Source organism: Podarcis gaigeae, assembly GCF_964106915.1.
Source record: "Podarcis gaigeae genome assembly, chromosome: 5".
Classification (NCBI taxonomy): domain Eukaryota; kingdom Metazoa; phylum Chordata; class Lepidosauria; order Squamata; family Lacertidae; genus Podarcis; species Podarcis gaigeae.
Window position 1 is genome coordinate 62,499,832 of NC_139681.1, and position 16,101 is coordinate 62,515,932.

At 40.2% G+C, this 16,101-nt stretch overlaps 1 protein-coding gene across 4 annotated transcripts in view; it reads left to right on the top strand.

Moving 5' to 3' along the window:
- VPS8 (VPS8 subunit of CORVET complex) overlaps positions 1–16,101 on the top strand; it is a 91,318-nt gene that overhangs the window by 31,154 nt on the left and 44,063 nt on the right. For all 4 annotated transcript variants that reach the window (XM_083741775.1, XM_083741774.1, XM_083741773.1 and 1 more), the window contains 5 exons: positions 2,513–2,564; positions 3,341–3,383; positions 4,597–4,669; positions 8,169–8,288; positions 10,288–10,359. In XM_083741775.1, coding sequence (XP_083597901.1) covers positions 2,513–2,564; positions 3,341–3,383; positions 4,597–4,669; positions 8,169–8,288; positions 10,288–10,359 — 360 coding nt within the window. The remainder of the gene's footprint in view (positions 1–2,512; positions 2,565–3,340; positions 3,384–4,596; positions 4,670–8,168; positions 8,289–10,287; positions 10,360–16,101) is intronic.

Consider the following 16,101-nt stretch of genomic DNA (forward strand, 5'->3'; position numbering starts at 1 on the left):
ACAAGATTCTCATATGGTTCTGCCTCCCCAACATCATATGTTGAACATTGTGATTATCTTGTTGTACTTTCTGGAGACAGAATTCAATTAAATAAGAGCACTAGTAGGGTACTGTGTAACCCTGCAGATGTCATTGGACTACAGCTCCCATCAACCCTGGCCACTGGCCATAATAGTGAAGGTTGATGGGAGTTGCAGTCCTACAGCTTCTGGAGGACTACATGTTTCCCATCTCTGGGAACCTCTTCTTATTGCATACCTGTTTTCATTGCAGGGAGAGAAAGTGAGTCAGCTAGACTGTACTGTTTATTTAAACCCCTGGATTAAAACCTCTCCTTTTCCCAGGGAGAGATACTGCATTTAAATAAACAGAGAGCATCGTTTTACTTGTTAGATCCCAACATGGTGGGTGAGTGGGGAGGCATTGCATGCACTCAGAATTTTATTTTGTAGTTTGAGATTGCTTCCTAGAAAATAACAAGTAAACAGGTCGCTGGAGAAACTGTAAATATGGGTGCCTTAAATATGTTCCTTCTCCCTATTAAATTCCTTGTTTGATGAATCATTCAAACCTGTTTGGGCACAGATTATATCATGGCAAGTCTAGGACTACTGGAAAGATGGTGCCACTGTGGACTGCATGGTGGAAAAGGTCAACATTTAGCTGTTGTCATGGAGAATTAGAGAGAAGATCATGTAGTGACACATTCATAATGTCAACTACCAGCTACATAATTGCACTGACATTTTGTTAAGGACAGAACAAATCCCTTGTATCCCCAAAATATAATAACATAATTTCTAAACTTGTTTGTTTGTTTTTTGGTCCAGGTAAAAAAATAAGCAGCACGTTGGTTTGTTTATTATAACGTCACCTTAAGTATTCATCACCTATTCCTTTTCATTTGCATGAGCAACCATGATGCTGTTTCAGTCTTCTTGTAGGGAAATAAGTATGTTATTTCAGTGGCGGTAGCAGTGGTTATTAAGCAACTGCCTGAGTGTACTGATGGATACCAGTTTTCTGCCTAAAAATTTTAGTGCTGAAAATGTTCGAAAGGATGTGGTAATTACTGCAGTATTAGGACATCTGCATGAGCCAGTTTTGCCACTATAGCTGGCTGAATAACTGTTATTGGCAGCACAGCTAAAGGCCACTTTGTACAATTCACATTTCCCACCCAAGGTAATTTATACACTGGAAATGTCATCAGTTCCATGAGTAATTCATCACCAATGGGAAACATCTATTCTTCAGTTGTGCCATATCTTCTGTGTTCAGGATTCAATCCCCAGCATCTCCAAGTAAGACTGGGAGAGACCCTGGTCTGAAATACTGGAGAAAGTGGCTGCCAGTCTGTGTAGGCAGTACTGAGCTAGATGGGTCAATGATCTCACTTGTTATAAGGCAGCCTCCTATGCAAAGGAATTAATATTAAGATGGGTAAAATGAAATCTGCAGTTCTGTAAAGAGTGTTTTGGATTTTCTACCTCCCAGGTGATATATTTTTATAGTCTCCCTTTCTTGCATCTACACTGGTTCCTGTACTGGCCTTTGCATTTAATTACAACCAGTAATCCCCTGGATGTTTGAATGCACAGAGGCAGCAATCTAGTATAGGCCAGATTCTTATCAGATCCTAGGCTTCTGGACCAAATTTGGCAGGTGGGCTGTCCACCTGTCCATCACTAGGCAATACAGTGACATCAGGCAATTGTGTGCTTTGAAGTCATGAAGTTGGGACGTCAAAGCATCATGCAGGGTTTGCAAAGAGCCCTGTGTGGTGCTTTAAAATGTGTGAGGCTTTGGCTCCCAACTGTGTTCTGGCAACCATACCCCTACCTGTCTCACAGATGACATCACATATGACATTAGTTCTGGGGCAGGTGGGAGTGGTTTGGGGGGAAATGACCCTCCAGGCCAAATTTAAACTCTTGGTTGACCAAGTTTGGCCAATGGGCTGGGTATTCCCCTCTGCAGTATAGATGAAGAAAACCCCCTTCTCCATTACTCTTATTGCATAGGAAATCAAAATATTTTTTAACCTTGAAAGGAAACCATCCAATCCCATACTGGTCTCCCCTGAGAACTTCAGTGTCACCTACTTAGTAGTACCACATACTGCTCCTTCATTTTCTTAGCGGACAGATGAGCTGCTGTTGTGGCATTGAAAGAGACTGGAGAAGGCAGCAGGCGAGTGTTTAAGTACACTTTCCCACATAGTAAAGCTTTACCTCGTGGTATGGGCCTGGGGCACACTCCCTTTGTATTATACTCTGTTCCAAAACAATTTGCAGCTATTTAAACCAAACTGCCCCAGGCAAAACTACCCATTCAACTACAGTTGCACCCTTTGACTATCTGGCAATTTTCTCTTTTTGAAATCTCTCCCTTTTTGATGTCTTTTTACTACTGCCAAATCCACTATTAATATGTTGAACGAAAATGAAGAGCAACAAAGGAAACATCTGCTAACCTTGTTTGTGTTCTCTTCATTCCTCCCACCCCCAGAAATTGTTCAAGGTCATTGCTCATCCTCTTAGTGCTGGAAAGTCTCTCTCAGGTACTCTGTATTTGATAAGTACTTATCATTTAAATTTACATTTTGAGCACTTTTTGAAAGTTTGTTTGGTTTATGATAGCTGAATGTGAGGGATTGCTATAGCCTACCCTACCAACCTCCGGTCATCCTAGTCTCAGCTCACCTCATTGGCTTGTTCCCTTGGAGAGATCTGCTTTATGATTGATAAACTTCCTCTCTGGAAATTACTTTCATGTTAAAACTCACATGAATCCAGCCTATACCTTAACGTATATGCTGATCCTACTCAGCTTCTGTGTACCCAAATGAGCTACAAACCCAGGAGGGACACTGGCAGTGGTGTGGCTTGATATAAGGCAGCTCATTATGTTCCATAGCTCAGATGAAGGGGGACTTATGCATTCTTCTAGCTGACGCCAATATCCTATAAAAGGATAAGAATACACCGCCAAGACCCTGAACTTTCTGAGCAAGCATGGTGTCATTCCTTTGTTTTATACAGTGACTATTATTTACTAAATGTCAAAATTATAGTATTTTTTTTGACATTTTCAGTCTTTCATGAACCTTCTCAAATGCTTAGTATCCAGATGCAATGTCTTTAGTGTAGACATCTGACCATATATCAGATTATGAAGAAAATGGAACATTGAGTTTGTCAAATCACTTGGTTATTGCAAGTAAGTCACCTGAGGCCCTTTTAGCAAAGCAGGTTATGAACTTTGAGTAAATTCAACTCCAGAAGATAATACAAAGCTTTTGTTTCTCTGTGTGTGGTTTATTTGTTTGTTTTTTAGATGAGCAAGTCATCATGGGCAACAAGCTGCTTGTCTATATAAGGTACGGTATGTCCAGCATCTATGAGATAGTTATTTATGTTTTGCTTTCTGTAGTACATTGGTACCTTGGTTTAAGAAAGCTTAGTTTATGAACAACTTGGATTAAGAACGCTGCAAACCCGGAAGTAGGTGTTTTGGTTTGTGAACTTTGCCTTGGAAGCAGAACATGTTGAGTGTGTTCCATTTGTAAACTGAGTCCCCTGCTGCTATGGGAAAGCACGCTTTGGTTTGAGAACGCTTTGGTTTAAGAATGGACTTCTGGAACGGATTAAGTTCGTAAACCAAGGTACCACTGTAGTATGATCTTTTTTGTCACATAGGGACAGAGAAACCCAACAGCTCTGCCATGCCAGCAGCCAATACCATAGCTTAGCTAGGATTCTCTGCACCCCAGGCAGCACCCCCCCTCAGTTGATGAGCATTGCCATTCAAATGGTGTATGCGTGCCACATCATCTGATCTATTTTGTGGGGCGGGGCTTATCTGCCTCCCCCATATTTTATTCAAGCTGGCACCCCTGCTAGGGATGTCCTATCATCTCACTGCCTCAAATGCATAGGGTGATCTTGAGATGTAGAATGAAATCAAGGAGGCTCCTGAAAGACGAAGTGTTGTAGAAGTTGCAAATTCCCTCACATCGACTGAGTACACACATGCACAGTTGCAGTAAAGAAGTAAAATTTCCAGATACCCTAAATAACTGTGCATGAGAACAATCGGCCATGGAGCTGACCAAAGGGATGGCAACCCTAGAGTTTATCTTAAATGGAGTCCAGGACCTAGTGCAAGATGTAGGTATTGTTGAACCGATCTAGAACAGTGACCATGGTGCTATGAAATCCAGCATATAAGTGGACAACCGCCAAGAAAGTCCAACATTGTTCTGACTTCCTCAAAAGAGGAAACTTAATAAAAATGAGATAAAAAGGAAATTGAAAGGGATGAAAAGGAAATTGAAAAGGAAAGCCAAGAGGTTCAGAACACTTGGCAGGAGAGAGGCTATTCAGTACCATCATAATAGAAGCTTGACTGGAATGTAGACCTAAGATCAGGAAAGGAGCACTCTGCTGCTGTTTGTTGAAGGGTCCCACTTGTATATGAGTAGGAACCCAGATAAGGAAATGGGGGCCATTTCCAGCCGCATTTAGGTCTTTGTTATGTTACAGTTCTTAATTTATGGCACTGTTTTAACTCCATCTATCCTTTCTTAACAGTTGCTGTTTGGCTGGTCGAGCTTATCCACTGGGCAATATCCCTGAAGATCTGGTACCTTTGGTTAAAAATCAGGTGAGTTAAAAATAAACTGCAAAATTCACTGGAAAGGCCACAGTGGCACAGTAGTACCCAGCCAGTCCATGTAGAAAATAATGAGCTGAATGACTGATGGTCCAGCTCCGTATAAGGCAGTTTCCTATGTTCTGCTAGAATAATTTTGCATTTTTGAAAAATTTGGAAGCTGCTCCTGTAGGTGTGCTTAATAAGAAATAATATCAAAGGCATAATTTGTTGTGGAACTCCCTCCCCTCCATCTTTGAATAGTATCCACCCACTCTGCCAATGGTTGCCACAGCAATATCCCAAAGTTTTCTGTGCTCAACTTCACAGACTGCTGGTCCATGTTTGGAAGTCTTATTATAGAGGAAACGAGAGAGTGTAGAAAATTTGAGACAAAACAAAAGAGGCAATATTGCAGGAACACGAGCAAATAAAAACTCAAACGGATACTTTCCCCCCTACATTCCAGTTGTGTCATATTCTCTAAGACTATGTGCAGATACTAAATCTATTAAGGTTGGCAGATGACTCCCCTCACAGTACCTGGTTTATCTATAGCAATCACATAACAATGTGATAGGAATGACATGCCTTTTGTGCTTAGCTGTTACGTTGCAGATATCTGATAAGAAGTTGCTATCATCTGGATAACGGTAGCCTTTTGATTGTCTGCCACAGCTCTTTGTAATTGTCCCTGAGCACTTTTTCATACACATTTTGATTCTCTCCCCTGCCCTTCTTTCAATGAAGATACAGTCAGCTGGGAGCTGTGCTATGTTTTTTTCTGGATTTTTTTTGTCCATTATGGACTTCATGGGAGTCTAGAGCAGGAATGGGGAACCTTTGGACCTTCCAGATATTGCTGAATTATTATTATTAAAACTCCAATTCTCATAATCTCTGACCATTGGCCATGCTGGCTGACTGGGACTGATGGGACATTTGAACAGCCATAGATTCCCCACCACTGGTCTAGAGGCTAAGGCTGCAATCCTATTCTCACTTACCTGGGAGTAATTCAAGTTGACTCTGTGGGACTTGCTTCTGAGTAGACATGCATATGATAAAATGTACCTAGGCTTCATTTCAGTTCTTGGGGAGGATGGCCAATAAGTAGATCACCTGATTTATTGATGGATTGGTTTTTTTAAAGTAAATTTCTATACTGCCCATAACCCAAAGATCACGGGGTGGTTTACAATGTAAGAACACACAAATATATACCATAGCAAGAAACAAAAACAATATCCCCCACCCAGTTTAAAAGGCCACAGGATTGCCATGAAGGATTTATGTGACATTTTGTATTTATTTATGATATTTTTCAAAGCAATGTAAAGAAAGAAAAGTCATTGATCTAAAAAGCCTAATTTTGCATTCAAACATGATGGGAGGGAACATGCAGAATGGAAAAGGGTGGGGACACAGTGTGGCTGTTTTGTGCATGCAGGCTTCATTTGAGTTGTTGGGGATAAGGGTGAACAAGTAAATCTACCAGATTTTTCTACACTAAGTATTATACATTTACAGTGCAATCTTACGTGCTCTACCTGTACGCCACCGTACAGTGCACACAGGATTCACTCCCTGATCATGAAGTGGCTTACTATTCTATTAAATAGCCACAATAATGGTATAAAATAGCTTTTAATATCCACATTGAAGCAACATTTTGAAGCATATCTGATCATTTTGCTCTGTATGCAAAGACATTAGTACTTATTAGCTGTGCTCAGCTCAACAGCGTGGCAGATAGTTTGGATGTAGGCCAGGTGCATCTAAATCGCTGCCAGTAAATTTCAGGCATCACTTCTGTGTTCCTGTTGCTAAAGCCCCTCGGGGAACTGTTATTTTAACCACAGCGAAGCATTGCGTCTCATGCCTCACTGTACAGATTGATCATATAACCTACTTACTGAACTGGCATTCCTTATCCCAAGTAGTTGCACAGTTGTGGCTCTCTGCAACTCTGCTGTGCTGTTCTGGTCTTGTGATGTTTAACTGATATACCTGTTGCTCATAGTCTGTGATGGACAGCCATAGGCGCGGTCCGTGTAGAGATGTCCTGTGCCCAAGGCAGTGGCAGAGCTTCATGCTCCGGCACCGGGGGGGGGGGGCGAGGGCGGAGAGCAGGCGGGGGCGGGGCTGGAGCATGTCACGGGGGCGTGGCATGCACCCTGAGGGTGGGGGTTAGTTTGTTTCTTCATTGAGCAGCTGCTTACAGTCACTGGACTGTTTACATTCCACAGTCCAGATATTGTTGGATTCTCTCTTTTTTAAAAAAATAATTTTTATTAACCGACCAATCAAATCAAATCAAATCACATCACATAAATTCCGAATTACAAAGCCGAATTTTAAATTTTAAATCCGAAGGGGGATCGGATCTTGAAATATGGGTCCCCTCAACAAAATTTAAAATTCGGCTTTGTAATTCGGAATTTATGTGATGTGATTTGATTTGATTTGATTGGTCGGTTAATAAAAATTATTTTTTTAAAAAAGAGAGAATCCAACAATATCTGGACTGTGGAATGTAAACAGATATTGTTGGATTCTCACGGGAAAGGGAGACGGGATGTGATGTTGCTGGTTTCCTGTTTCTTTTGTTCCTTTCGTTTTCTTTGTTCAGTTGCTCTCTGCTTCTCACAGACACAAGATGTATTTTTCTTTGCTCTCTGCATAGTTTAGTAATAAAGTATAGCAATGTAGCCCATACCTGCCTCATCCCTCCGTTTTGGACTTTGTTGTTTTAATGCTCTGCTGGGTGGGCTCAAAGAAGATGAGCCTTATCAGCTCGGAGGACCGGAGCTGAAATTCAATAGGGCATGCCACCTGAGGGGACATGGTGCCCAGCGTGGCCAGGGGGGCAGCCGTGATGGCATCCCACCGGGATCGCGCTGCCGGGGGCGGTACTCTCCCACCGCACTCCTCTTCCTCCGCCAATAGCCCAAGGCTCCTTCATGGATTTCTGTTTTAAGTACAGTGATTGGATGGGGTAACCCCAGTTATTCTTTCTCAAATTGTCCATGTTATTTTTCCCAGCATTTGGCCTGTGGTTAATAGATTTTCATAATCACTCTCCCATTTTAAATTCTGCTAACAATCTTTCCTTTATCTTTTATGTCCCAATAAATTGACTCGATATATTAGGAATTGGTGCATTTTGGAAAGTAATCCCAAAGGCAAATGTGCTTGTGTCTTTTGCCAGAATTCATTATTTAGGTAACCTGTGGTGATAATCTCTCTCAGATGCCAGTGAGCAGCAATAAATGTCAATAATTGTGAAAGTGGATGTAAGAAGCCATGGGATATGTTAAACAGAAGTACTTTGCCTACTGTTAAATCATTGAACTTGTACCAGGAAATAAACGTCCAGCACAGCGGATGGCATTTAAGGAACAGAAAATGCTGCTGAAAATCCATTCTGTATTCTCAAGGAGGTTTAAGGAGCTGGTAAGCTTTGAACAGTTCCTTCAGGTATTCAGTGATTATTAATCTTTCATGGCAGGTCTTTGAATTCCTCATTCGTTTGCACTCAGCAGAAGCACCCACCGATGAAGAGGTTTACCCTTATGTCCGCACACTGCTGCACTTCGATACACGAGAGTTCCTCAATGTTCTTGCACTGGTAAGTGGCAACACCACTTCCACAAAGATATTGGGGGAGAAATGTCATCACCTCCTTCATTTGATTAAAGATACATATGTCAAGTTTTCAGTAATCTAGAAAAACTTACTTGTTTGACAAATATAATATTTGCTAACCTTTTTCAGTATTAGATACAACTGAATATTCTCTGTTTGTCACTACAAACTCTTCTTATGGTGTGTAGAGTTTCAGTCTTTATGAGCCAACCATCCCATTTACTGCTGGAAGGCCTTTCTGAATAAAGAGAATTTGGGAGCCACTGGCACAAATTCCACCAACACCGGGGGTCTTACTTCTTGAACTTTAACCAATGTATTCAATGCATTTAAAAAATGCATATTGTATTAGGAATAGTCTTTAAAATGCTGTTGTTATTGCATATGCAGTTTTGCAGCAAGTAACAGGTTTCCAGGCCAGGATATGCTGGTGATAAATCTGTTCACCATTATGGATTACATTACTCTTGGTGGGCCAGATGTTATAAAAAATTATGTAGCAGTACACTTGCTAAGTGTGTAGTTCAGCATGTGAAAAGCTGCCCTTTTTATTTTATTATTTTACAAAGACCATGCAGTTGCTATTTCTGGAAGCCAGAGGCTGCCCTACTATTAGATACAGGAACAGAGAACCAGAAGACTCCTTTTATTTCCATTGCCCTTTTTAATATCCAAGGAGAGTGGAAGATGTATGTGTGAGGCTTAGGGGTTAGAAGCCCACAATACTAGATTGGGTTTGGGGGCTGAAGAAGAGGGGGTGGAAGGATGGCACTGTGAAAATCCCATCATTTTCATGGATGCTCATCTGCTTTTCCATTTGTGCTTGCTGCTAATAGTTTCACACTGGACACCCACAAGCCACACTACACCCTGTCATTATTGGTACTTTTTTCACTTCAGGGATACCTTCTTCTTGCTCAGTGTAAATAATGCCTCTTTATGCTGAGAACTAATTTATTTTGTGCCTCTTGTTAGAGCTGACATTGCTGTCTGTATTGATGCTCTAGTTTCATTTCCATATTGGAAGTGGGGAAGTTTGCCTCTGTAGAAATAATACTGACTCTGCAATCTGGCTTCTGCACTCTGCTGAAACTTTAGTAATCAAAATAATAATAATAATAATGATAATGATAATAATAATTTTATTATTTATACCCTGCCCATCTGGCTGGGTTTCCCCAGCCAGTCTGGGTAGGGTATAAATAATAATTATTTTAATAATATTTTTATAATAATATTTTCTTCTCATTTCCAGACATAAGCCTCTCATTGACCTCTCTACTGTCTTTAGTACAGTTGATGTTCCTCTCCTGGTTGATTCCCTTAATGCTCTAGGTTTCTTTATCTTGCTCCCTTCCTCCCTGTCTAATAATCCATTCAACAGGAAATATTTGTTTGCTTTTTCCTCTCCCTTTGTTCCTTCAGGACCTGTTCTTAACCCTCTGCTATAATAGGTGCATGAGCTTAACATCCTGGTTTTGAGTTTGCTACAGCATGGCTACCCCCTCTGGAAATTGTTACATCTATGCACTGCGCTTGTCTCTGCCTCAGGACCCCATAGCTTTCTGCCACAATATAAGCAGTCATATCTTAACAGCTTGCATGTTACTGTCAGCTTCTCCACTTCACACTACTGTCTGAGATGCTGCAGGCACCTGAAAACAATTATAGTTTGAGCGAGTTGTGTTACAGGTAGAGGCCAAATGATACTGTCCATCAGAAAAAGCTTTCATTGCAAAGTGCTGTTGTACTTTTATTCCAGTTTCTATAGTCTAATTGGCCGCCAACGTCTTTGCAACAAGATTTACAAGCAGAGTAAAGTAACAAGTTTAGTGGATAATTGCAGTTGGCGTGAGGGAATGAAGGAAGGATGTAACAAGTCCCACTGCTACCTGCTGCATTTTTCGTATTTCCCATTATATGGGGATAAAGGTATAAAGTGTTTCCCCTCTTTTCTCTCCCAATACCATTATCTAACAAAGACCTTTGAAGACTTTAAGAATGACAAGCAAGCTGTAGAGTACCAACAGAGAATTGTGGACATCCTTCTGAAGGTAAGCTCCCTCCTCACCTGTTTTTTGTAGTGGCCATAGTAAAAGATGGATTGTTTCTGGGGTGTTTATATTCCTTTATTTTAGTCCTGTCACTGAGTTGGAATGCTTTCTTTGGGAAATGAATAAACGTGTCCTATGTGTGCCTTGCTAATTGACAAGAAGTGAATGGCACTGGCTTCACTAGCACCTCTTGCAAGGTACTCTGAGCTACTTGAATGAGAAATGTTTCCTGACTTTAAACTAATGGTGCTCTTTAAAAATAGTAAACAAATATTTTCCTGTAGAATGTACAGTTTCATGAGAGAATAATCGTGCAATGCCATCTCTTTCTTGATCCAATATGCGTCACTGAAGTGCACTAATGAAGCTAACTTACCGTAATACATAAGTGATGATGTATGTTGGTTTCATTGATGGACTATATCTTTATCTTAAATATAATATACACTGAATCGTAACGAGGACAAAGAACTATGGATATAGGTTTTTAGCACAGTGTTGTTGTAAATGGTTAATGCAAAATGGATGTATGTTGTATACAGGAGAGGGGGCAACTAAGTTTATCTCTCTGTGTGGCCTTGGACTGTTCCAGAATAGGCTTCTTTTGGGCATAACATTTAACAGAAAATGCATTGCTGTCATAGGTTCAGGAACTGAGCCTTGTATCCTACTATTTCTGCTAGAAGGATGAAGGACTTCAAATTCAAAGATGGAAAAAATAATAGAAAAATAACATTTTGTAACTGAAAGGGTATTGAAAAGAAGAGATGGGTTTCCTGCTAATTGCATCAGTTAACTTGTTTGTCTTCTCTATATCTAAACATTTCAGTAACTGCTCCCTCCTTGAGGTTGAGTTCATATTTTTCCATGTTCAAACCCACATAACATTTGCAGATATTATAAATTATTAAAGATTTCATAACAGTTGGAATTTCATCTTCTGTTCAATTAAATAAAATGCAAAAAGGCATTAGAAAATTCTGTGATAACCCCACCACACCCAACCCCAGAACTGAAGTAAGTCTGCATTAGTAGCTAAACATCTCCAGCATTTAAATAATGTATATGAGTATGTCTTATTAACCCTAGAAGCCATAAAATTCCATTTTAATAATAATTTATATTGAACTTTCTTCATTTAGCAGTACCTGTTTAGCAGATTGACATACCACGTTCATTTCTATTGTAGGATTCTAATTCTGATATGTTTTCCATTGTGCCTCCTTCCCTGATTTTTAATTATACCATTATTCTTGCCAACAAACCCTTGATTCTTCACCTGTAATTAAAGCTTCCCAGGGCATTCATTTCTTTAATACAGTGGTGCCTCGCAAGACGAAAATAATCCATTCTGCGAGTCTCTTCGTCTAGCGGTTTTTTCGTCTTGCGAAGCAAGCCCATTGACGGATTAGCGCTATTAGCGGCTTTTAGCGGATAAGCGGATAAGCGGCTTAGCGGCTTAGAAAAAGGGGGGGAGGAAAAAAAACCCCGCAGGAACTCGCAAGACATTTTCGTCTTGCGAAGCAAGCCCATAGGAAATTTGTTTTGCGAAGCACCTCCAAAACGGAAAACTCTTTCGTCTAGGGAGTTTTCCGTCTTGCGAGGCATTCGTCTTGCGGGGTATCACTGTAATGAGTATGTAGGAACCAACATTTCTAAAATAAAATTCCTTATTTGAAAGCATTGAAACCAAAGCAGTTTCCAACCTCCCAAGTTCTGAACAATTTCTGTCTTAACAATTGTCCATTCAGTTGTTGTTGTTGTTTAGTTGTTTCTGACTTTTTGTGACCCCATGGACCAGAGCACTCCAGGCACTCAGTATCGGCACCCAAATGTAAATACCTCATGTGTTTCCAAATTTTCAAAGACGCATATTCATCCTTTCAACAAATTTGCTATTCCTTATTACTGAAGGTAGTAGTCGTTGTAATAATTTATCCACTATTTAATCATCTCTTTCTTGCTTTGAAACCCAAAAAAGAATCTCAAGGGGTATGTTGATGTTTAATTGTCCTAGTTGATACATTATATCTTTCCTATTTTAAGTAATCTCTTTCTGTTCTTATTCTCATCAGTGTTTCAGTAGCTTTTGAGACAAACGATCATTCTCTTTTTCTGTTTCATGTGGAATTTGGTGGCACCAAGTGAAGTTTGTAGTTTATTAAGCCATGGACAAACATCAGAATGTGGCCAGAGCCACTAGGAGAGAAGGGCAGGATCATGAACTGACTTAAAGGTTAAGAGAGTTTAAAAGTTTAAGTACCAGAGCAATACAGGAAGGCACTAAAGGCAAACCTATAGAAATGTAACATGATTAATACTTGAAGAAAGAAAACAGCAAGTACGCAGTAGAAGGTGCAAGGGAAGGAGTTTGCAGCCATGGTATTTGTGTATGTCTTCATTATATTCTGTTAACTCCTTGTGCTGGCTGGGTGAGAGTAAAGGAGCAAGGTTTTTCCCTCCACGTATCCTCTCCATTCTCTTCATCTTTTTTTTATATAGATCACGATCCTGTGGGCAGGTTGTCAAGTTATTAATTGTGCACATTATGCCCTTCTAAATATATAATACATTATTGTGATTTTGCAGTGTCTTTAGTCCCTACATGACGATACACAGCTACACTTTCTTTAAATGTGTCTCTACACATGGCAGAATACACGAAGGCAAAATATTACTATTGTCCTCCAGTAACTTCTGTGCATCCAGCACTGTTTAACAGATACATTGCCTGGGGCATATTCTGAGATTATTGTAAAAAGAAAAAAATCAACTACATTTTACTTGACTACAGGATCTTGAGTATCCTGTGCTGTGGGCTTAACCCTATTAACTGAGGACACTAAGGTTTTCTAGACAGGTATGTCTGAGCTTATATGCTTCGTTAGTCCAACACAGTTTCATGTTGTCAGGTTGTATAAGCCTTAGTGTGGCAGGAGAGTCGGGGACAGTCTTTGCTGACAGATGAGATATCGGTCTAAATGATCTTGGTATGTGAAAGGCAGTCTTCCCCATAAATCATCTGAGGGACCTGGGGCAGTTTTGGTGTTTTATGAGGGACTACACAAGCACAGAACAATCTACAGGAGCATGAGAGAAGAAATAATATTTTCTAACTGACCGGACTAGCGATATTGCTAATGGTTAATGTATTTGTCATATGGAGTAATCTGAAACTGAGCGCTGCTGGCTGGTGTGTAATGGAGAAGTTGAATAGATCACCTCAGACTTGGAAAAGTAGCAAAGTAGGAAGCAGACAGCAAACCTGGCCACAGTGCGCGACTCGTTCATATCAGGTACCCATGATGTAAAGGCAACAAGGCTCACAATAAACAACCATGAGTGAGCAATGGAACAAGGTATTGTGGGTCTCTTATCCAGTCTGCCTTTCTAAAGCTCCACTCACTTGGTCTGAAGACAAGCATGTCTTCTCCGTTACATGACCTTCCAGTTTGTACATTCCTTGTGCCATTAAAATGTAAGAGTTCTGCTTAATCAGGCCAAAGGCCCATCTATGTAGTCATGTTCTGCCAGTTGCGCATGAGAAACACAGAAGCAGGATCTGAATGCAACAGCTCATTTCCCACTTGTGATTCCCACCAACTGATATCCAGAGACATACTGCCTTTGACACTGGAAGTAGAACGTAATTATCACCAATAATAGCCTTAGCCTCCATTCATTTGTATTTTAAAGCCATCCAAGTTGGTGGCCATCACTACATCTTATGGGAGTGTATGAAGAAGTGCTTTTTTGTCTATCTGAATCATCCAATATTTAGCATGAATGAATGGCCCTGGATTCTAGAGGGGGATGGGGACTTCTCCTTAGCCACGTACTTTATAGCATACATAACCATATATAGCTCTCTGCTATGGAGATGTCCCCACCATAACCACCTTTTTGAACTACAAAACCCTAAGTGTTGTAAGCATTCCTCATATATTCCATGTGCAGTCACACCATAGGTTTGTGGAAGAGTGTTATGATATTGGCAGCTTTATCTTCAACCTCATTCATAATGATCTCAAATGCAGAATTCACTTATTTCACAGCTGCTGGTACACACTGGATTTGCATCTTCATCGAGCTATTCACTATGACCCCAAAGTTGTCATCCTAGTTGGTCACCATTGGTTTATACAACATTAATATATATGTAAAGTTAATCTTTTTTCCTGCCATGTGCATCACTTTATACTTGCTTATAATGAATTGCATTTGCCATTTTACTGCCCATTCACCCAGTTTGAATATATCCTTTTGGTGTGCCTTGCATTCTCTTTTTTTCTTTTAATCGCCCTGAACAGTTTTGTTTATCAGCAGACTTTGCTATTTCACTGTGTTGCCTTTATATCATGAACAAGTTAAAAAGCACAGGCCCCAACACTGGCCCTTGGGGGATTCAACTTTCCTATTTTTTAACTGGTTATTGGTCTACCTCTCCTCTTATCCTATGACTGCTGAGCTTACTCAGGAATCTGTTGAGAGACTTTGTGAAAAGCTTTTTGAGAGCCCAAGTACATAGTGTCAACAGAGAGTCATCTGTATGTTTGTTGACACTCAAAATTATTTTTAATAGGTTGGTGAGACAGTGTTTAACCATGCAGAAGTCATGGTGGTTCTGCTTCAGCAAGACCTGTTCAATACGTTTGGTAATTCTAGCTTTAATAATGCTTTCCACCACTTTACCCAGAACAGACATTAAGCTAACTGGTCCGCAATTTGCCTTATCTCCTCTGGATCCCTTTTAAATAAATTCTGTTACATTGGCCACTTTCTAGTCCTTGGGTATGGAAATTAATCTTAGATCAGGGATTCCACGTTGGGGTAAATTCTGTTTGAATCCAGATTTGCCAGTTTCTAATTTGTCACTGAATTGTCTCTTGTCACTACTGTTCTCAGTTCCTCAGACTCCCATACTTTGTGAAGAAGCTTCTGAATACTGCTAAAGCTTAGCCATTGTGTGTGTGTGTGTACATGTGTACAGTTCTGTAAACGTTGCAGTACCACCAGAATGTTCTGAAGATGTTGGGTGAAATGGTGCCATTGTCAGTCAACCTTGCCATCTTAGCTGTATCTTGGTTAGGCCATGTGAGAAATTACTTAATTTAGTTGGGAGTAGTATTTCCCTTATTCCCTTAAGCATGATGCTGCATCTCAAAATGCCCTTGTTATTTTGACCCTCCTCTTCTCAGGGCACAACTATTTAAGATCTTAAGGAGCACAGCAAAATTCATTGTCGCTACAGGTGTCCATTTACGTGGTTCTTGAACAGTGTGCTTTTAAGCATGTAGAAAGCAGGTTGTTCAGAACATTCACTCATGTGATGAGGAGAATTTTATCCTAGCCACATTCGTGTCCAAGCAAAGGGGTACTCAGATTCTGCATAGTGCTTGGCTAGATATGATAAATCTAGATTTACAAAAGGTAGATAAAATAGTTAATATAGATTTATGGAATGCTTTGTTTTAAGACACTATAACTATACTGTCTCCATGACAGAAATGTTTCCAAAGTGCAAAACATGGATAGGTAGCATAGTATAGTCAGGAATAATTGGGAGTATTAGCAATACTTTATGTATAGAATAGCAAAATTTAAGATGCTAATTGTTAGAAACCTATCATAAATAACTTTTGGAAGAGGGTTCTCACAAGTTAACATTTCTGTCTGCTCCTTGGTGAGAGAAAATGGAATTGTACCCCCCCCCCACCCCTGATTTATGTCCATCTTCTCTGC